At 40.2% G+C, this 21,521-nt stretch overlaps 1 protein-coding gene across 17 annotated transcripts in view; it reads left to right on the forward strand.

Moving 5' to 3' along the window:
• Positions 1-21,521, forward strand: part of SoxN (SoxNeuro) — a 278,527-nt gene that overhangs the window by 181,370 nt on the left and 75,636 nt on the right. Inside the window, exons 1-3 of one of the 17 annotated variants that reach the window (XM_012364743.2) lie at positions 3,861-6,481; positions 8,787-8,852; positions 9,305-9,464. The exons of 8 other annotated variants lie outside the window; for them this stretch is intronic. In XM_012364743.2, coding sequence (XP_012220166.1) covers positions 5,076-6,481; positions 8,787-8,826 — 1,446 coding nt within the window. In that variant the 5' untranslated portion in view covers positions 3,861-5,075 and the 3' untranslated portion in view covers positions 8,827-8,852; positions 9,305-9,464. 8 more of the 17 variants (XM_012364745.2, XM_012364746.2, XM_067347776.1 and 5 more) reach the window with 8 other exon arrangements.

Below are 21,521 nucleotides of genomic sequence, written 5' to 3' on the forward strand. Positions count from 1 at the left end.
GTTTTACAGCAATAAAAATGTGTGTGAGCATCCATACATATCAATCTGTCTATGTAAGGTAAGGTTCGTTACCTCATAGGGATGAGATGATTTATGGGATGAGAATAATAAATTTTATTCCGTGACTTTGATGTGACAGATGGGGTCTCGTAAAATCCTATAAAGTAAAAGGACACTTGCGATCTCTGCAAACAGAAAATGCATAAATTGCATAAATCTGGCGATACTTGTGACAATAAAAAAATCTATTTTCTTTACAACAGCTAAAAAAAAAACCAAGTGTAGTACAAAACATTTATTTAAACATTTTTAATAACTACAATAATTATCAATCAATTATCAATCCATTTAATTATGACGTTTACATAAATACTGCAATTATATCAGAATCGGGTGTCGTCTCGGCGCATGCATAGTAACGAACATCGAAGCGAGGATCCTACGTTTGCGCTGCGAAAAGACGCGCGCGTTGATCGCGACGCGAAAATCGATTTGCGTCGAGAGGAACGTAATCGCGAAACCAAAGGTCTCGGTTCCCGAACATCGCCGGTCGGATGAATGAACGTGCGCGGCACGAGACGGCCCGTTCGTGCGAGTAGAAGGAGATCGATCGGGCCGTTCAGGATTCTGGTTTTCGAGTGCGTCTATGCCGGGACATACAATGAGCTTTCTCATGTCGCACGGTAGATGCGTGCGTATGCGGCCGCATCGCCGATGCACACACTCGCGACACGTATACGCGGCCGTGCGCGCGCTCGATAGGACAGATAGCTCTTGCGTATGTATGCGTGGTACATGCCCTCTGTGCGCGCGTATACGTATATACGAGCCTAGGAAAGCTCGGTGCCACAAAGGCAGTGCGCCATCGAGTATCGCAAACATTGATTTGAATCACAAAGACCGCCCGCGGTATCCCATTGTCGGACTCCGACTTATTGTATGTTCTCTCTCTCTCTCTCTCTATTTCTCCTTTACCCTCAACTTTCCATGTGTATCGCGCGATCCGCTCTATCTTTTTTCAACGGTAACGACCTATCAATCCACTTATTCCGCACGGTTTATGTGCCACTTGTGGCATTTCGGCCTAATGCCGTTGTTGCGCGGTGCAAATAATGCGTGCGAGAGGCGTGCCGCGATTTTTGTGAATGCACGACACCTGTGATCAAACACTGCAAGTCTAATCTGTCGCTTATCACCTTGGAATTCATTAACAAAGTTTGCGCTACAAAACAAATGCATATTTTTTGAAAAAAAAGTCATCAATACTTGTCGATCAATGTTATTTATGAATATTCAGAAAAGAGTTTCGTTCGAGTTATGGTTTTTTTTTAAATTAAACAAATTTATCATGCAAAAATAATGGTATTCAAAATCAGACAGCAATTTAAATAATAAAAAATTATTAGTGTTTTAAAAGAATTAAAGTTTCGGGACACAGTTGCTATTTAAAAGTATTTTTTCTGACACGATTGCGAAAGTCGTTTGAAAGCAGCTTGTCAAATTAGATTTATCGCATCCATTAGATTCATGACATCTATTTATGCACAACTAGCTTCTGTGACCGATCATTAGACAGATATATTTATCGTCTTGCGGTCGTTTACTGAATGCAGGTATTTAAACGTCAGTCATAAGTAAAGTCAAGCGCGAATTGTATACAAAAATCACGTTTGCTCGCGGATGCAAAAATTTCAATTAACAATTTGTTCACTGAGTAAATTACAACATTATATGCAGTTATATATTGTAATTATATGTAGTTGCAAAATAATTGCGACGAAAATGGAGATGAAATTCGAACGTATATGCGAATTTTTGGAATAATGATTGTAATCTTAATTAGATTCCAATTTTTTTTGTTAATTCAATTAAGACAAAATCTCTTTGAAATATTTATGACAATCACAATACTGTTGATTGTGAGATTACTTATAATTGATATCATTTGTGCGCTAATTCATTACTAATTAAGTGATTCTTTTGATCGTGCTATATAATTTTGACCGAAAACGCGCTGTAATTAATTGACCCCATTTATTTATGCATCACTCATTGTTCGATAAATATTATATCCGAAATTTAAAAGACTAAAGTAATCAGAGGAGTTTACAAAGATTCTGCAGAGACATTTAGATACGTTTTATACTGACCGCAAAACACATTTATTATTTTGATCAGGTATCGCAGTGATAAAAACTTGTCGAGATAGCGGATAAGCGTCTCGTAATTCCGGCCGATGCAAGTTGCATTGAGAGATTACAGATTATTGTTCACGCAAGGACGAATTGCGAAATAGTTGTAATCACAATCGCAATCACGTGAATCGAGATCGAGGGTACTCTATGCCGCTTGAAAATAGAAATAATTGCAGCAATCAAAATATAATTACAATCATTCGAACGAAATGTGATTACGATAATATCTTAAAACAAATAGTTAAACTGTAGATGACACTTGAGAAATACATTTTTTTAAATTGTACGTTAAAACTGTATCGATTTTGGAGAGGTCGATGTCTCCGACGCACAAAGCGTAGCCGCGTTTGTCTGCCACGCATACTTCCGCCACGAAGCCAACTCGTCTCGCACCTCTTCTCCTTTTCGCGCGTCTCGCGGCAACAGGTCCCGCAACACGAAGCACGCTGAAACGAAGCCGCGACGCCCGATGGAGATTCATCGGCGACGACTTCGTGAGTCTCTTGGTAGATTTTAGCGGCCGACGGATGAGTACGGGACCAAGAGAGAACGAGAGAGAGAGAGAGAGAAAGAGAGAGAGAGAGAGAGAGAGAGAGAGAGAGAGCGGAAAACATTTATTGCGGACTCCGGACCTTGAGAGAGCATTGAACGATAGTAGAAAGTATTGCGAAATTAAATTCGAAGCATTGATAACGAATTTATAATTTCATATCAGGACCCTAATACAGGAGCGATAATACATTTTAGTAAGAAATTTAGCAACAGATATTTATGAAACTCTCATTTGTAAAAAAGCAAATTCACAACGCTCAAGTGAGTTTCAATGAGAAAAAAAGAAGCTCATTGATAAGATATTATCGATGCAATTAAGCAGAACGGAATCAGTAATTGCACGTGACGGTGAGAATTACGCGTTACGTTTTCCGCTTACTCAGTCTACAAACGCAGATCGTAACTCTTTCTCAAGATAAGAACATTTAAATCTTCTTCAAAATGAATCATTCGGGTGTTTCATCCTGATAGCGCATTGTCGCAGTTCTGTTTGTACTTTTAATAGCGCATTTAGCACAAGATTTTGCGTACTCTCTTCTCTCTGTTTTCGGCAAGTCTCTAAATTGTTAAAAGTCTATATCTTCATCAGCTGGGCGTACGTATCAGACGTATCAACCAACTTGCTTACACATTAAAGTCGACATACACGTACTCATCACGCACGCACGCTCTTCGCACGTATATACGAAGGAACGTATTAAGGTTCACGGATGTATATACAAGTACACATCGGCGTTGCTCAGTACAGCGGACGACGGCGCGTAGCGGTACATGCGTCCGACGGGTAGCCGATTTCGCGGCGCGAAAAAGCGAGGAGAACGTCGTCGCCGGCGCATGGGTCGGCGGCGCGCGAGAGAGGAGAAAGCGGGAAGGGAGGATGACGACAGCGCGGTAGGGATGAGGAGCCCTTGGGAAGGGAATGAGACGCCGAGACCAAAGCGTCGTCGCGAGAGGTCGGTCCTGAGCGTCGAGTGACGTCACGGCGCCGCCTCCGTGCCGAGCGAGCCGGCCGATTGGTCCGGAGGAATGATGGCAGGCGCGCGTTGCCAATCGATTGTTCCACGACGCGCTCGAGCCCGGTCCGTCGGTCGGGTGTCCCCGCTCTCTACCCTTGGTGAAGGTAGGGATCGCACGAACATTGGAAGGAGGGGAAGAATTGGCCGCCTTCGGCAGGAAGTGAGCTGCGACCCAAGGCGTACGGTACAAACGGTCAGATAGTTTCGTTCGCTCGTAGAGAGTGGAGGTTGTTTCTCTTCTCTTGCGTTGGACTGTGCTTCGTTATCATTGACGTTTAGCGCGACGCAAGAAAGCGAGCAGGAAAGAAGTAGTAGGAAATCAGAGTTTGTAATCGCTTCTCGCACACGTGCGGACCAGACCGTCGCACGCGTCTAGAGAACCGACGGGTAGTTGAACATAGTGAAGCGGAAAATAGTGATAGGTGAACAACGGTGTCCCTCGTCGCCTGTGTCGCACGCTTCTTTTCCGGTGCCATCGTCAGGTTTCGAAGAGCCGCCGTGCTTGGGAGTATTTCGCTTCCAGCCGACGCGTCGTTGCCGTATTGTCGTGACGCGATTCGTCGAGCGTACCGTGGCTTGCAGCCAGTCAGAAACGACTGGTGAACGGCACGGAGTGTGAGAGACTAGCAGTGAGGGAAAGAAAGTGATAGTGTGCCGTCAGTTCTCGCTCGAACATTGTGGGTAGCGGGTCGTTGGAGCATTTCTTGGGTCACTTATGGAAAAAGAAAGATTATCTCTCGCATGGACACGCCGTACCGTGCAGAGGACGATGCCACGAGTATAATGATCGCGAGCTGTGTTTCCCGCCGAGATCGAGTTCGCAAAGGGGTGGCCACCTCGTGAACGAGTGACTGAATTCAACGCTGCGCAGGACAAGATCTGTGGTATCGCGTAGGGAATGCGCGTTCGTAGCTGCCACGTCGTCCGAATAATGTGCCCACGCGATCGTATGATCGATTGATTGTATACGCCGGTGACCGGAAAAACGTGTGTGCGCGCGCGCGCGCGAGAACAGTGACTTTAATATCGGTAGAAATCGGTGTACACTTGTACGAGACGGATATCAGAGGGACGAGGACGATTATCATCGGCGACGATTCGTGATCGTGTTTTCGTGTCTACGCTTCGCGAAACTCAGAAGTAGATGCTGAGAAAGTGACCCAATGGTGATCACGACCTGAGCTTCGATTATTCCAGATAGTTTTATCGGTGACTGATTTCTGACACTCATCGGCGTGTTCCGTTGATTTTTTCTTGACGTCGAACGGTACCAGAAAAAGGCGGCAAACTGTACGGGCACAGGGAGGAAGACATGCTCACGATGGAGACGGACATGAAGGGCGGCAGCCTGCACGGTCAGATGCCACCGCATCCACATCAGGGCGTATCACCGATGGGCCATCATACCGGAATGTCGTACGGCCTGGGAACTCCGATAGTTCATAGCGCAGTCCCGACGCTGACGGGAAGTCCGCCTAGCACGGCCGGTCTTGGTATCAGTCTTCAGCATCATCATCAGACAACGCAGCATCACTATGCCTCCATGCAAGCGGCCGCCGTCGCAGCGGCTGCTCAACAACAGCAAAGCATGCACGCAATGGCCGGACAGCAGAGTGCTCAACAGCAACAACAACACCATCCTCATCAACAGCAGCAGCAACAACAATCGCAATCACAGCAGCATCATCAGGCGAATAACCATAGCAATCCTAATAATCCGAACCCTAGCAACTCCTCGAACGCCAAGAACAACAACATGGATCGTGTTAAGAGGCCGATGAACGCTTTCATGGTATGGTCGCGTGGACAGCGTCGCAAGATGGCCCAGGAAAACCCCAAGATGCACAATTCGGAAATCTCGAAGCGCCTGGGCGCCGAATGGAAACTTCTTAGCGAAGCGGAAAAGCGTCCGTTCATCGACGAGGCGAAACGGCTGCGCGCCGTGCACATGAAAGAGCATCCGGATTACAAATATCGGCCGCGGCGTAAGACAAAGACGTTGCTGAAGAAGGACAAATTCCCGCTTGGCGGCGGCGTCGCCGGCGTCGGTGGCATGCTCGGCGTCGATCAGCGACAAGTCGGCAGCGGCGCCGGGCCGCAGCAATCGCAATTACCGCGCGATGTCTATCAGATGCCCAACGGCTACATGCCGAACGGATACGCGATGATGCACGATCCTACGTATCAGCAGCACGTCGCGTACAGCGGTCACATGGGTGGTGCCGCCGCTTCGTCCGCTTATCCCAGGTACGACCCGATGGGCCATCACATGAGCGGCGGCAGTCCGAATCCTATCAATAGCTACATAAATGGATACGGCGGATACGGCAGTACCACCGTGCCCGGCGGATCGCCATCGCCGTATCACCAGGCTCAGCCGGGCTCCCAGATGTCCAGTCACAGCCCCAGCGGCAGCAGCATAAAATCAGAGCCGACGAGTCCGGCCAGCGGCGGCATACACACGCCAACGCCGACGGGCGGAGCGGCGTCGACGGGCGCGGCCGGTGCTACCGTCCAGACCGTCAAGAGAGAATATGGGAACATGGGACAGCCGCAGACGGGCCAGCAGACGGGTGATATCAGGCATATGATGTCACTCTATCTGCCTCAGGGCGTCGATCAAGGGGTCGTGCAACACGACGCGGGTGTCTACTCGCCGGGACCATCGCCGAACTCCCTGGCGCAGCATCACTCAGCCATACAGCCACTCACACACATGTAAGCTATTGCAAAAAGATAAAAAAAATAGATTCCTCTTGCTACAACACATACGCAACGCTCCTTTTCGCCTATGTTCGCTTGCGAGACGCTTTTGAGAATTGTGGAGGCGGGATAAACCGCGATGTACGATATAATGTCTTACTTGGGAGTTTGGCAATCGATTAAAATGTGCGGAAATAAATTTGGATATTTCTTTATTATATTTTTTTATCTCCATGTGGTAGTAAAATTGTACGATTAAACTTTTAATGAAATTAATATCCGATTCAAGAATTTTTGTGATTTATTTTCTTGCAGAAATATTATTTACTCGTCTACTTATTTTATTAATTTTTGTTTTTTTTATTATTATTATCACTGTTCATTCATGAATCAAAGTTTTATCAACAGTTAATTTAGTTCTCTCACCATTGTACTGGAATATATTAGAATATTCTCTAGAAATAAAGCATAATATTTACATTCAAGGGGGCAAGATGTTTTGGGTCGTTGTAAGCGATGATACAGTTCTCGCATTGAGAGAGAATTCCTTAAGGTGTATACGTTTGACTTTAATATTAATCTTTTTTTTTTTTTTAATATCGATACACTGAAACAAAACGCGGTTTATCCCAATTCGACAAGGCTAATTGCTTACTTGAGTTTTCAATGAGGAAAATTATCGAAGATCTTTGTAAATACCATTCATAGATCATCGATTTTTACGAAATTCAAAACTCAAGCATTATTTGCGGAATTTGTGGGAAGTTCGTATTATAATTTGTACTTTCAAAAATATTTCTATTACTTAATTATTTTAAAAATATTATCACATAAAAATATTGAAATAAAAATAGATTGATTTCACATTTACATTTTTTTTTTTTTTCAGACGTCACTTGGCGCTTTATTATTGCTAATGCTAATACTATGGAAATTAATTTTTTCTCTATATATTATGGGACATATATTTTTGGATGCTAAATGGAATTTATAATAAGAACTTCCTGTATTCCATACATGCACTAATTTGTGAGTGTCGCGTTATGAATATTTGCTTCGTTCAAAGTTATTTTCTCTTGACATAACGCTGAATGAAATGTATAAATAACTTCTGTCTTTCTTTAACGGGATGTATATTTATATATTCATATTTATATTTCATGACGTGTACACTCACATCAATCGCCAAAGTGAACGATAATTTCGCATATGCTATCGTGACGATGCTTCTGGACCTTCTATCATCACACTCGAATTAACTACTAAAACGATGATCTACGTCTTCCGATTCGCTCGTTCTTGCACTCGAAATTTGCTATGAATCGTTTACCCGCGCTCGATTATTATCACTTCAAAAGTTAGCAAGGTGGAACTTGCAAGATATTATTGCGCTAGAAAATTATAGACCGACATATCGAGCAGCCGGGGAGAGAAAAAATGAACCCGTCGATTTGCATGTACAAAGACGCGAAGATCTTAGCACGCTCAATAAAATATGACCCGCAATTAAGAATTTTACGGGATAGCAGCAAATATGTGTATATATATATATATATATATATATACAATATATATATATATACAATATATATATATATGTGTGTGTATAAAGCCGTTAACAGAAGGTGAATACAGTGGAATTTATCTAGGCGTATATAAAATCTATGTGTACGCACACTTTGTTCTTATCAACTGGAAGATAATTATTTCATCGATATGCGACTCAATTTTTTTTTAATTCTTTTTTTTGAGAACTTTAGGAGTGTATGAATTTTAATTTTAAGAGAACATCAATTTGATATGCAATTTTTCTACACTTTAGCAAGTCTTCTAACGATTACGAGTTATAAGAGACTCAATAGAAGGCGAGATATGGTCTATTTCTCGAAGACATTTAGAATATAAGAAGATTACATTTAATACATTTGCATTTAATCGAAACATTTAGGCAAGCTTAAATGATTATCTTTTATTTCCGTTTACACACCTTTTCACTTCGAATCACTAAAGCAATTTCACTGAATTTTCTTATAATTCTTTTTCTCAGGTGTGCTTTATCATTTTCCGTGTAGAATTTTATCTTAGCTTTATATACATATATTGATGCGAAGATTTGTGCGATTTTTCGCAAAGACTGCGAAGTAATTATTTTATATGAATTATATAATCATCTTCAGATTTGTAGTTATTATTATCATTTTCATCCATTTTACTTTGTGTTTCTTTCTGTTAATAGATTTAAAATTTATTAGTTAATAGATTTTAGTTATTAAGTTGAAACAAATTTCGAAATTTAAACGTTGAATTGTTTTTAACGTAGGGTCCAGAATGAAGCAGAATTCACGATACCATATGTTTAATTTGGGGCGCAAATTTCTTTCTTCCTGTAAGTTTATTTTTTACTTTTTTTTAAAAATCTTTTTTTTTTTATCTTTCTGTTCTAATCTTTGTGTGTGTTAGAAGTGGTTTGTATTAATAGTCATGTTTTAAACTAAAAATAAATATTAAGTTTAATTAAAATTTTGATAGGTTGAGTCAAAAAACCGTCAAAATTATTATTTATAAACATAATATTCACAATGAATTTTATGACATTCATTGATTTACTTGCATTGAGTTGACTTACCGTACATTTTCACAGACTTTTTGATAATTTTGTGACATCTTGTACTTTAATAATATTTCGCTTTATCACTATCACCGAATAATCATGAAGGTTTCGACTGACTCATCCTATTATTCCGTTATTCTGCCGACGAGCGGATAGTTAAAATTAGAATTTAACAAACATTTTCTCACATCTGTGCCACAACCTAACCGAAAAACATGACCTCCTAGGAATCTCGTAGCTTAAAGAGAGGCAAACTCGGATGGACATCTATGCGAATGGAAGGGAGAAAGAGATAGCACAAAATAGCGAAAATAATATATAAAAAAAAAAAATAAAAAACACAAAATAAAAGTAAGAGAGAGAATGAGGGAAAAAAGAGGCAAAACATACTTTGAGAACAATTTTTACGAGCCTACGAAAGAGAGAGGGGGAGAGAGAGAGAGAGAGAGAGAGAGAGAGAGAGAGAGAGAGAGAGAGAGAGAGAGAGAGAGAGAGAGAGAGGGCGGTAAAGAGAGTGGGAGAAAAAGAGCAAAAATGGAGACAATGAGAGGGAGAGAGAAAAATGAATTGACACCTTAGTGCTACCTTAGTGCTTAAGAGAGAATCGTTCGCATTCATGAAAGATTCTCTCGATCATTGTCGACCAGGCTACACATTGTAATCAACTACGTCGTACTTATTCCGCAATTATATCGACGACATAGGAGATATTTACGAAGATATTCAACGTAGAAGGCATCGACGTTGAATATTTGCAAGCGTGCTCTCGCAAAATTGACTTTACCAAAGAGAAGTCCTACTTACTCGAATACTACGAAAAATACGGATCAGTTTTTTTCTCCGGCATTTAGACCCAGGCATCAGCTCCATGGCTTTCGATTTTCGATTTTCCAAATCACCTTAGCTATAGTTTATATTTTATGTTTTATTTGCTTGTCAAGAACTGAATGAAATGTTATTGCTCTACTTCTACATTCTCCATCTGCTTAAAATTCACTTCCGCGTCCAGCATCGGCGATAGGGATTATCATCATTGGATTAGGGAAGAAATTACGACTCTTAATGTGAAAAGAAATGAGAAGTAATTTCTTTGACTTTCCTGGCACGCAGGAAGGCTCGTTTTACTCATAACGTTATTCGTAAATAGCTTTTAAAATATTGTTACAAATCATATGTAAATATATATTGCAAAATGAAAGCTTCATTAATTTTTGACTGTTGTGTGCACATATGGCTCATGAACAAATTAGACATTTTTACACATATGCAATTTAATAATAATATAAAATGGAGTATCTCAAACAATCTTATATGTTATAAAAAGTAATTGAAATTCTTTTTTGAATGACAGTCGAATTTCTTTTTTTAGAAGGCATATTTGCCTTGACATCTACTTCATGATATTATTGGCAAAAATAATTGTTTATCATTTATTATTCTAATTATTAAAATCCATATCAGAGAAATAACATTGTCACTATACGATCACATAGTGACAGTAGGAGTCTAACTTGTTATATGCTTCAAGTGTTAAAAGTGTCATATTTGCACACGACCTATAGAAATGTGCTGGACGTGAATTTGTGCGGATGTATATATTTGTAGATAGATATCTGTATATATGAGACGTACGGAAGAAAGATGAGATATGTGCATTTCCGCGATACGTAATCTTACTCGTCGCTGTTCGCCTCCTGAAAAAATGTAGAAATAGAATCGAATTTTTCAGGAGCTGGGCAAGACTTGTTTTGACGCTAGTATTTTTTCGGAAAACTGTGTAATGAATATTACGACGGCTGTAGTGATGTATACGATAAAAAGAAAAAAAAACCCGGTGAAGATACAATATAATTATGCATGTATGTTATTGACAATTTATTTGTAGTGCAAAAACAAACTTACAAAATAAGCTCCGTTTTCAAGACAAACAAATAACAATTTCTTTTTTTTTTTTTTTTTATTTCCGATTGCATAAAATTATATGTTCTACCGAAATAGCTTACGATCTTCACCATTATTATTTTTACTATGGTACCTAATATCAATTGTTAGTATCATGATTATTTTTAATTATATTATTATTTAGCAGTTTATTATAATTAATTGTAAGAAATAATTCACGACTTAGATTCCGATCACCTTATTTCGATCCCATATTCTTCATTGTCGCCTTTGCACTTTTTGACCCCCCCCCCCTTCCCTCCCCTCCCGCCGCCGAAACAATACCACTAATACCTCACTATTATCACCGCCACCACATCATATACCATTGTAATACTTATTCGCGATTTGTTATATGTTCTTACGTAGAGCTTACTGTGCGAATGGTTAATTATAAACGACTTACGATAATGTCCGAACGATAACTGACATCCAGCTCAACTGTTAAGTACTCTCAAGTTAATTTGATACGCTAAATAAATTTTCCTTTGTTTATGTGTTTGTTGTTTAATGGAAAGTCTTTCACGAGATTTGCCACGAAATTGTCTATAGTTACATTTTTGAATCTGCCTGAAAAAGAATATTTGGATGTAACTTGAACGATTGCCCACCACGCGAGTACTTAACATTTTGTTAGTTTTTTTATATACAAAGATGACTCGCGTATTCTGTATATTGTTCAACATCAGAAACATCTACACGGTTGCTTCTAATGTTTCAATTGCTTTTGTTGTATGCGTGCGAAAATTAATAACGAAGAGTAATTGAAGAGACTGCGTGCATGCACTAAATCTGAATCAATGCTTGTTATAATTGCGATTTCAGCCTGTGATAAGAGACGTTAGAAGTACATGCTCGGGTGCGAGAAAGAGAAGATTGTACGAAATGTAGGATGCTCTGTTCAATATCGTGTCTTTTATGATAAATATTAATCTCGAATCGTAGTTTATCTTTGTGTCTATCATTAATTTGTTACAAGTATGAAAAGAAAAATAGTTATTAACGGATGGTTATTGTTATCTAATAAATAATTATCCATTTAGATCGAGCTTTTACTTTTGACATTATTTTCGAAAAATAACGATAGCAATTGCAAAATTGCATGGCATTTTTTTTGCATTTTCTATTTGATTATCTGCGTGCAAATGCCATGCAATCACCGTCGTTCGTTTTCGAAAATAATGTTAAAAGTAAAATGGATAATTATTTATTAGATAACAATAACCATCCGTTAATAACTATTTTTCTTTTTATATTTGTAACAAAATTAATGATAGATACAAAGATAAACTATGATTCGAGAGCTATTTGACGACACAGCGCAGCATATTCATACAATCTAAAATCTTTTAAAAGATTCGAAAATGTCCTGTTTCAGCATGCAATATATACGTTATGCGAGTTTATAGAAATAGAATTCGGTTTATAATTAAAAAAAAATTATTTATAATTTTATGTGCTGTATGACACAAACATTTGGCAAATTATCCTTAAATTATAATTTTTTTTTTAAATTTAACTCTGACTTTTTTATCTCACTAAACAAGCTATTTGAGTAGCTCTGGATTTTTTAATTATTTGTTTTGATAGTTATTACGCATGAACATTTAAAAATTATGTGTTCGAAAAATATCTAAAACTCAATCGGAAGTAATGCTTATATGTAGTTAATATTTGTATGTGTATTCTTCAAATTTTTTCTATGTTTTGCGGCACATAAAATTATAAAAATTTTATTTTCAATTATTGTGTCGCGAATGAAGATTGTCTAGCATGAAGGACTGATAAATAAAGTGATGATTTCACAAAATCTTCGTTTTGCATCTTATATTTCCTTTTGATGCCGAGACGCATTTTATCTTTTTATAAAGCGAATTCTTACGTATACAAACTTTGTAAATAGAAACGATTAATGTATCAATTTACAAATTATCGTGAATTATAGAAATTATCGTATATCCTACAATACATATACATATGTTTGTACATATGTTACGTCATTAGATTATATTGCATACGTACACTTATGTATATAGATAGATATACACATATATATATATATATATATATATTACTTGCATCAACTCAATTGTGTTTTCAATTTGACAACCCTGAACATTATCATTTGCATCCGCCATCCTTGCGTATTTTTCATTGCGATATTATGTTTGCATTTATATCAAAATCATAACGATAAAAACAGCTCGATCGCATTAAGAGTGGAAGATAACGCTGTCACATGTTAATCTTACCATGTAAAATTTTATAAATATCGAAAATCATCGAAAATCATCGAAATGAAGAGAATGAACATGTAAGGAATATGATTTATCAAATTGTACATTTTTCCCCTAACATTTTGCTCTCTTACCTGCAATGCTTTCGCAATAATCATTAACATGTGAACGCTATTAATCTCGACAATCGTAACAATACTTGAATGAGAACTAATTTTTTCGAAATGCGATATAACAATTTTTATATGCCGATTACTCATCCGCGAAACGAATCATTTTGCCAACATAGGATACCGTGTTAAACCGCGTATCAACAGCTCGATAAACCCGCGCGAACAAGCGCGCCCTATGACCCGCGCAAATGATTTTTCGCCGCAAATGGGCTTTTTATTCTCCCGACGGGTCATAGCCCGCGCGAGCTCGCGAAATGTCCCGATAAATATGTGTATAGTGTATATATAACGCTGAAACGCGGTATATATGGACGAGTGGAGACATTAATTCGCGCCAATAAATATTCCCATCGTTCCGGCACATAAACCCCGGCGTTTGTCATACACACGCAGTCATTTCGGTTAAAAGGCATTCCCTCCGCCACTGAATGCAAATGCGAGTAGCTCGTTGTGCGTGCCGCTAGGGTCTCTAAAGTGCTTTCAATTACGCGTTCCACCTAACGTCCCGGCGCGGCGCGAGGCGACGCGGCGCGGCCCTGGAGGGCCGTTTTCCTATGTTTTACATAACCGGGATTTTCAAGTGTTTCACGCCCCACGAGGACACGCACGCCGTCGTAGCAGCGACGTGCCAATCTACGCGGACATAGAGCTCGGCGCGACGCGAAGTGCAAGCTTGTCGTTATTTAATACCGATTGCCTCATCTGCTTTCACCGCTTTTTCCCCTCCGCGGTTTTCTGCGACGTTTAACTCGCGAGTGGTCGCGTTACAAGCGGTGAAATGGAAAATTGTTTTTTTTTTTTTTTTTTTTTTTTTCTAGCGTGATGATTGCACGAGGAATGGTGTTAATTGCTTGTATCAAGATTGCCATCTTGCATACTTGGTTTCAGTATATGTTCATACAGCTCAGCTGTTAAACTAAAAAAAAAAAATAATGTTTATTTCAACCGAGCGAAACTGTTGCGGAAAGCCTCGCGACGCAACAAGCACAGCCGCAAATAACAATGCTCGCGGAAGAACTTAGGTAACATTTCTTTAAATATCCTATGCGTGCACGCGCGGCGCGCGGCAATATACGACCGCACGATATACGAGATGGACGACGTGGAGTTGATTTAACGACACTTGTTGCTCGCACAAAGTTGGATAATAATTTCAGGTCGCTTTCCGGGTTTCGGGTATACGAGTGGAGCGACGCGTCCAAGCGTGTGTGTACGTATATCTTTTTCCATCGCGTCATTTCTCTTACGTTTCGTCTAGTTTGGGGATACGCGAGACTTTCTCGTCGTCGGTCGCTGCATTTTATTACTCTACGATACATTTTAATCCTACCCTTCTCCGAATTAGATTCTTTTCATGAAATACTAAATTACTATCCAAATATTCTGTATATATATTTATAGGTGCTAAGCGGACAAATTAGGTAGTTTATAAATGAATCAAGTGTTTTAAATTTGACATAAAAGCGTTGAGTTCTCTAATTTATTCGATCTCGGTAAATTATATGTTAGCGATATAAATATATTAACATGCACCTGTTTGAGCATGGAGTGTAATAATCCGCAGCAGACGATCGTGGCTGTAATAGTAGCGACATAAAGCGGGCTTCGACACGCGATCGAATAACAAGAATAACTACATAACCAGTTGGAAGAATCTACATTTTTTTATAGTCATTTTTTCCTCCCCATTTATTTCACTAATTTTTTGATAGGTATCTTCGGCGGAAGAATAATATGAATACGTTATTTAATTAAAATTATTCTTATATGCATTTAGATCGGTCGCCATATTCTATAACTGATTAACACTCGTAGACTTTTTGCACGCGTTCCTCGTTATCTCGCTGTCGACTGGGCGTCGACAAATCGCAAATCATTTTGATAGTGCCACGCTTGCTCGACGTTCGATCGACCGATAACACGTTGTATCTCGTCAGCACTCGAAGGCCAGGTTTCCTCGTTCCGTCCGCGTCCGCGAACAAATAAATACGTCAGAGGACACTATGTGCGAACACGTAAACAGAAAGTTAGACAGGAATTTCGCGTTGGCAGTCAGAGGTGTTCTAAAACCTTTCTAAATTTTCATCTAAAGAGGTCACGATTTAAAATTTTACGGAATCGCATTTTCCGAATTGAAATGAATATTTTCCGTACCGTTACGCATTCATATTCCATGTAGATGTATTTAACAGATTTGCTGCAACTTCCATCACACATTCACAGGCGTTATTATTGTCACAATTTTTTACACACAGTATCCGTGAAAAATAAATCATGGGTGATTTAGATTTTTCCGATACTCGAAAATTACCGAGTTTTAATTGCGCTTCCGCTACAAAAAGTAATGTTACACACAATGGTCGCGCGCTCAATTTTTGCATTCGCTTGCGAAAATGTTGCGTAAATAGGTGAGCCACAGGTATGCGAGTTTTTTAAATCCCTTTATGCAAGTGTGCGCGTGTACGTGTGTTATGATCAAAGTTCTTTGACGGTGACACAAGCATGAGTATTGTCAAAGGATTTTGGAAATTATGTTTGATGTAACAAAAAGGCATATTAAATTAGGAGAATATCATATTGCAATCTATTTATATTGTTTATTCAAATTAAATAATAATTTTTTCACTGATTTTTTTCCCATCTGACTGTTAGTTTTCTATTTATCTATTTTTATTGTTCTTATTTATGATTTAATTCTCAAATGTTACGTAAATGCATTCCAATTAAGTAAAGTTTATATATAGTTTAAATATTATTTCCACCAAATTTTAATGAAGCTGTGACTAATTTACAACGAAATATTGAATCAGATGAAATGTGTATAAAGATCACGACGAAATTTCTTACTTTAAGCTTAGTATCTGTTTGCGCCTCGCGATAAATCAGTTTGCGCCGAGTAAGACGAGAAAAATGATGAAAGAGGAGTCGCGAACGAGCGCGAGTTCGCTTTGATGCCGCTTGCGCTTTAGGGCTGCTTTAATCTCGAGCCGATCCCTCGGATCACGCGTGGGTACCTCCGTGCGAAACATCCCCTCGCGAGTTGCAATTTGTAAGGTATCGCGCACCTCGCTCCCGCTCTCCATCTATCCATTCGCCTTTCTCGCTCTCTCTATCATCGCTGATCCGGTTAACCTTCGTCGCCCCTAAGTAAGATAATATTCACGGCCAATTACCTAAAACGCACTCCTTATAGCGCCGCCTGGGCGCCGGGGTTATTGGCAGTCTGCCACTGTGCCGATTGAGTATCCGGTGTGAAACGACCTTATTATTAACGTTCAAGTAAGCTTTACTAGATCCAATAACCGTGACCCCGCTCGCTCCGCCGCGTAGAATCGCAAGTCGAGTCGATCGGTAGCGTCTGATATCAATTTCTGATTGAATAAATTTTTCGACGCGTCGGGAGAACTGACTTGTACAGATTAGCTTTCATCGGGAAGAATCCTCTTCGTCAACTTTCTGTACTTGGGAGTGCAAATTAATGGTTAATACCGCACTGGCGCATTCGCCAAAAACGACGACGGTGATGCGAAACGCGCGAGATCGCATATAGCGAGCGGCTTATCGGTTCGCGGGCTACTTTTCATCGGCGCTATACTTGGTGGTAAAAATCGCGGCGCCGAGATAATAAGCTCGCGATTACCACCGGCGTCGGTGATCCAATGCGATTTCTACTTGGGACGACGGGACGGGCGCGCCGATCGAAAGATCTAACGGATCCATTAATCTATTCCGTGAGGAGAGCGCGAAGAGAGAGAGCGGGTTAACGAACTGAGAATCTCGCACTTGTTATCCTGAGTGACTTAAACGATCGCGCACCCTCTCCGTGGAGTCATAACCGCGATAATTACTGCGAACGTGGGTGAACGAGCGTTCTCGCATCCTTCTACTCGATGACGGCATACGTCGTGTGCATTTTGCACTCGATTCAACCATTAAGCCTCCATGTAGCGTGTTGCATGCAATTTCTTCAAATAGTGGCATGTTCGCTGAATTGATATACGAAACAAATTTTTAATTAAATATTTATTTATTGAGTGATTAGGAGAAATATAAGCCTGATGAAAGTTTTTATTATTTCCAATCTTTGTGTTACTGGCATATTTGTGATTATTATTAACTTTGTTATTAAATTGTTTAATGCGGTTTTATAAAATTATATGTTATTTATCTAATCAGATTGATTACTAATCATTCCTTTTACCTGTCAATTTTTTTATATGAACTTACACGGTGAAACAGGTTTTTGTTCTTTTGACACACTTGCACCTTTCTAGATGTTACAATTAAAATAAATCATACATACGCTTGCTATAATGTGAAAGGAGGAAAGAAAGTGTATGAAGTGTGGCGAAAAAGAACGACTCAAATGTGGTTTCTTTTTCTGCCCGGAGTCTCACATTTATGGTACCGGAGCAGGACAGTTATGGCAATGAACGGCCGTCATCGAGAATCCAGTCGGACCTTCCAATTTGTTAATTGGCACGATAACGTACGCGCGTCGTATATTCTGACGAACCGCCGTCGCCGCTCCATCCCTCCCCTCTTTCCGTCCCTCTCTTTCGCTTTTACCTCCGTATTCGCGCTCGCATGATTAAGACTCGTAATCACACGCTCGTTCGTTAAGCGGACTCGGTGAGTCCGCACGGATCACTCGAGCCGAACTTTTTCTTCCAGTTTCACGCTCGCTCGCCTGCTCGATCAATTCATAACGCTAAAAGCGCGCGCTATAATTCCCACTCTGCCGGAGACGGGTCGCGATAAAATTTGAAAAATTTTGCACCGGCTAATTTCGAGTAACGCGCGAAATTTATAAGTTCGTGCCCGTCAGCAGTTAAGGTGAAAGTAACACTTGCGATCGCGCTTTAAAAGTAACACCTGGAATTTCAAGAATTTATTAGCGTATTATTTTCGCACACTCGTTCGTTCGAGCGATCGAATAGATCGTTAATTGCGAGGCGACAAACCGTACGTCAGCTTCGTTCGTTGAACCCGCGATAAATATTGCTTTCCAAATACGCGCGATAAAGACGTCCTACGATTCTGTTTTATAAATATTGGACGCGAGAGAAAAATGGATTTTTCGCCCGAGTGTAATATTCGCGAGCACTCATGCGTTAAAGGACAGGGTAGCCGCGAGAAAAAAAGTTGGTGGAGAAAGATGGCGGAGAAGAGGCGAAGGGTGCGTCCGCGTCCGGAGACGGCTGTTGCAAACTGGTCGGACTAGCCTCCGGGTCAGTTTATCGCAAACAAATGGGTTACGCTTGTTCGACGCCGTATTTCACCGGAATTTATTGTTTATTATTCCGCCGGCTCGGGATGATATAGAGCCGTGTTTGCTCGTAGTAGCGTTAATGTCGTTAATAGCACCACCGGTCCGAACCGAACCGCCAACCACCGGTATCACGGGAGCCAGCGAGCCCTAAAACAAGTTCCTTATTTCTTCCTCCCATTCTTTCCCGAGCCGTTCGCATAAGTACGTGGCATAATATTTTCTTTTTTTTTCTCTCTTTACATTAATCCTTTTAATTAATTCAAATCATGATGCTTGATTTTAATTGAAAAACATGATTGGACCATCAATTTTTTTTTACTAATTTATAGTTAATTTCCAGAAGATGCGATTTAATAAATCTAATCTATATCTTGAAAGTCAAGTTTAAGAGGCAAGAACGCGCGGATAGTGTGAACGGCGCCGACTTGTAATCACCCGCTTCTACCGCGTGCACGCGCCGCCGACCCGCACGAAGCTTATATCACGCCGATCGCTTAACCCGCCGTAGACTTGACGCTAATGCGTTCTTAATGCGACAAATTCGTCGCGGCTAAACACTTGGAGTCGGCCCGCTTCACGAACGCGGCCCTTTTCACGATGTGAGAGATTGTCAACGCGTGGTATATAATTTTCTCTCTCTCTCTCTCTCTCTCTCTCTCGCACGCTTTCCTATAACGCTATTTTATTCCAGATTGATTTTCGTATGACTTCGGCGAGTTTAGATTTTGATGCTGCAAAAGCATGTTTGTACGTTTCGTGCAAGTTATGAATGTTTTCGCTAACAAAAGTTATACGCTGCGAAACTATCACGCGAAACATGTGTGCATATTACTCGTCGCAATGAGGATGCTGTTGTTTTACGAGCAATTTCGGAGTAATAGAAACAATTCGTAGTAGTTTCCTTGCATTAGAACGGTTCGCTATTTTTATCATTTTCTTGCACGCGATCCCGGTTTACTTTTTATCTTAAAATTTCTTGGAAAATCTTTTAAAATATCAAGGTAATGCATGCACAAAAATATTTTGTTCCATTTTCTGGAAAAAAAAAACCATTAGATGTAATAAACATGAACTCGCAATAAAGTTAGAAAATTTTAAGCCCAATTTACTGACTTTCTCTTTTAACTTTCCAGTAAAACTGTAAATTTTATACTGAGATATAAAAAAGGGCACTCAGGTAGTTTTTTTAGCATCCCTAGTAATTTGGAAGGCGCAAACAGCTCCCAGTGTCTATAGCATATTTATGGGTACATAATAAAGGTCTCAGTCGTATTTTTTGCAACGTACGTTAATGTGTAATACACGCCAGAATTAATTAATTTATTACATTCGGGAACATTAACAGAAAAGAATGGTGAGAATTCAGTGTTCAGAATTACAGAAGGTCGAAATTATCTTAGTGGCTTTATGTAGCACAAATTATTTATCAATTTGTTTATCTTTTTTTAAATTATTTACAATAATAAAGCGAATGTTTTAAATAACTGCGATATTTTAGACTTTCGGAGACGAACTCCTTTCGCATTTTTTTTACGTAGAATCGTAAAGAGATTTCGCACGACGAAAGGTTGTATTTTATTTACTTTACGCATTACTCTCGATATAAATTATACGAAATATGATTTACGCACCTACGGCGCTTTGCTCGGAAATGGATAGTAAACTGCGCGCCGGCAAGTTATCGGCGACACGGCGATCATTAACGAGCGATATCAAGAGATTCATTGCGCGTTTTGTATATGTATATTGTAAATTTCTAATAAATTTATTTATAAACGAGCTTGCGGATTTTCAGTGTCTACTCAATTAAGTTTGTTGCTTTCTATACTTTTTTTGTAGCCACTGCATTTTTCATAAACTATAGATTGTTCGTCAAACCGACGATCTCTAAAATTACTTTTTCTATACAAGTAACAATCTTGTTTTTCGTGTAATTTAATTAGGCTTGTCCAAAAATTTGCAGACAAGCTCTGCGCAGCGTCCCGGTCGCAAAATCAAGACGTGCCCCCCGGAGAGACCTCGATAGAGCGATCGCCGCTATCTCTCGCTCCCTTTTGTCCCAATTCCTCCCTCCGTCGCTACACGTTATTGCGCTAATAAAGCACTTAACAATTATTTTCCGGCCGGTGATTTTTCAGCCGGCCGCGGCGGCCACTGATAACGGCTCCCCGTCCCGCCTCGTGCTGAGCTGATAATCCACGGTGGCCGCGCGTGCGGAGGCGTACATGTTGAATTATCGCTCTGCGGGCTGCACCGTGAACGAAAACAAGAAACGAAGCTCCCGACGGCGGTGTCGGTGCATTTACGACGCCCGGCCGTCTCGTCCTAATGCACGATTCGCATGCGGCGACGTCGGCGTCGCCGACGAATCGGCCGCCGGCTAATTTAACGCGATCGTAATCGGTCGCGATTTGTCTTAATTTTCGGTGCGACTGCGGGTCCCGCGGCGGCCGCTCGCCTCTTACCTCGTCGGTCCTCTCTTATCGGTCCTTCCGCGCCGTCCGAGGGTCGTTATAATGCCGTCACGCGTCGAGTTATCGCGCGGGGCCCTATCCTTGCCGAGAGAAGTGGGGAGATCGTGCCGCTGATTAGGATTTCGGATTACGCACCGCCGCCGAGATTCTTGATTTCGCAATTCGGGTCAAAGCTGTGATATTTAATTTACTAGAACATATTGCGCTTGTGAAGCACGCGAAAGATTTAGCCTTAAAATATAATAATAAAAAGAAATACAATTGATTAAAATAAAATTGAAAATTTACGTTTTAGTTATATTTGATTTAATGATCGTTAATAATTATATCTATGTAATTATTGGCAA

The sequence above is a fragment of the Linepithema humile genome, chromosome 1 (assembly GCF_040581485.1).
Source record: "Linepithema humile isolate Giens D197 chromosome 1, Lhum_UNIL_v1.0, whole genome shotgun sequence".
Lineage (NCBI taxonomy): Eukaryota > Metazoa > Arthropoda > Insecta > Hymenoptera > Formicidae > Linepithema > Linepithema humile.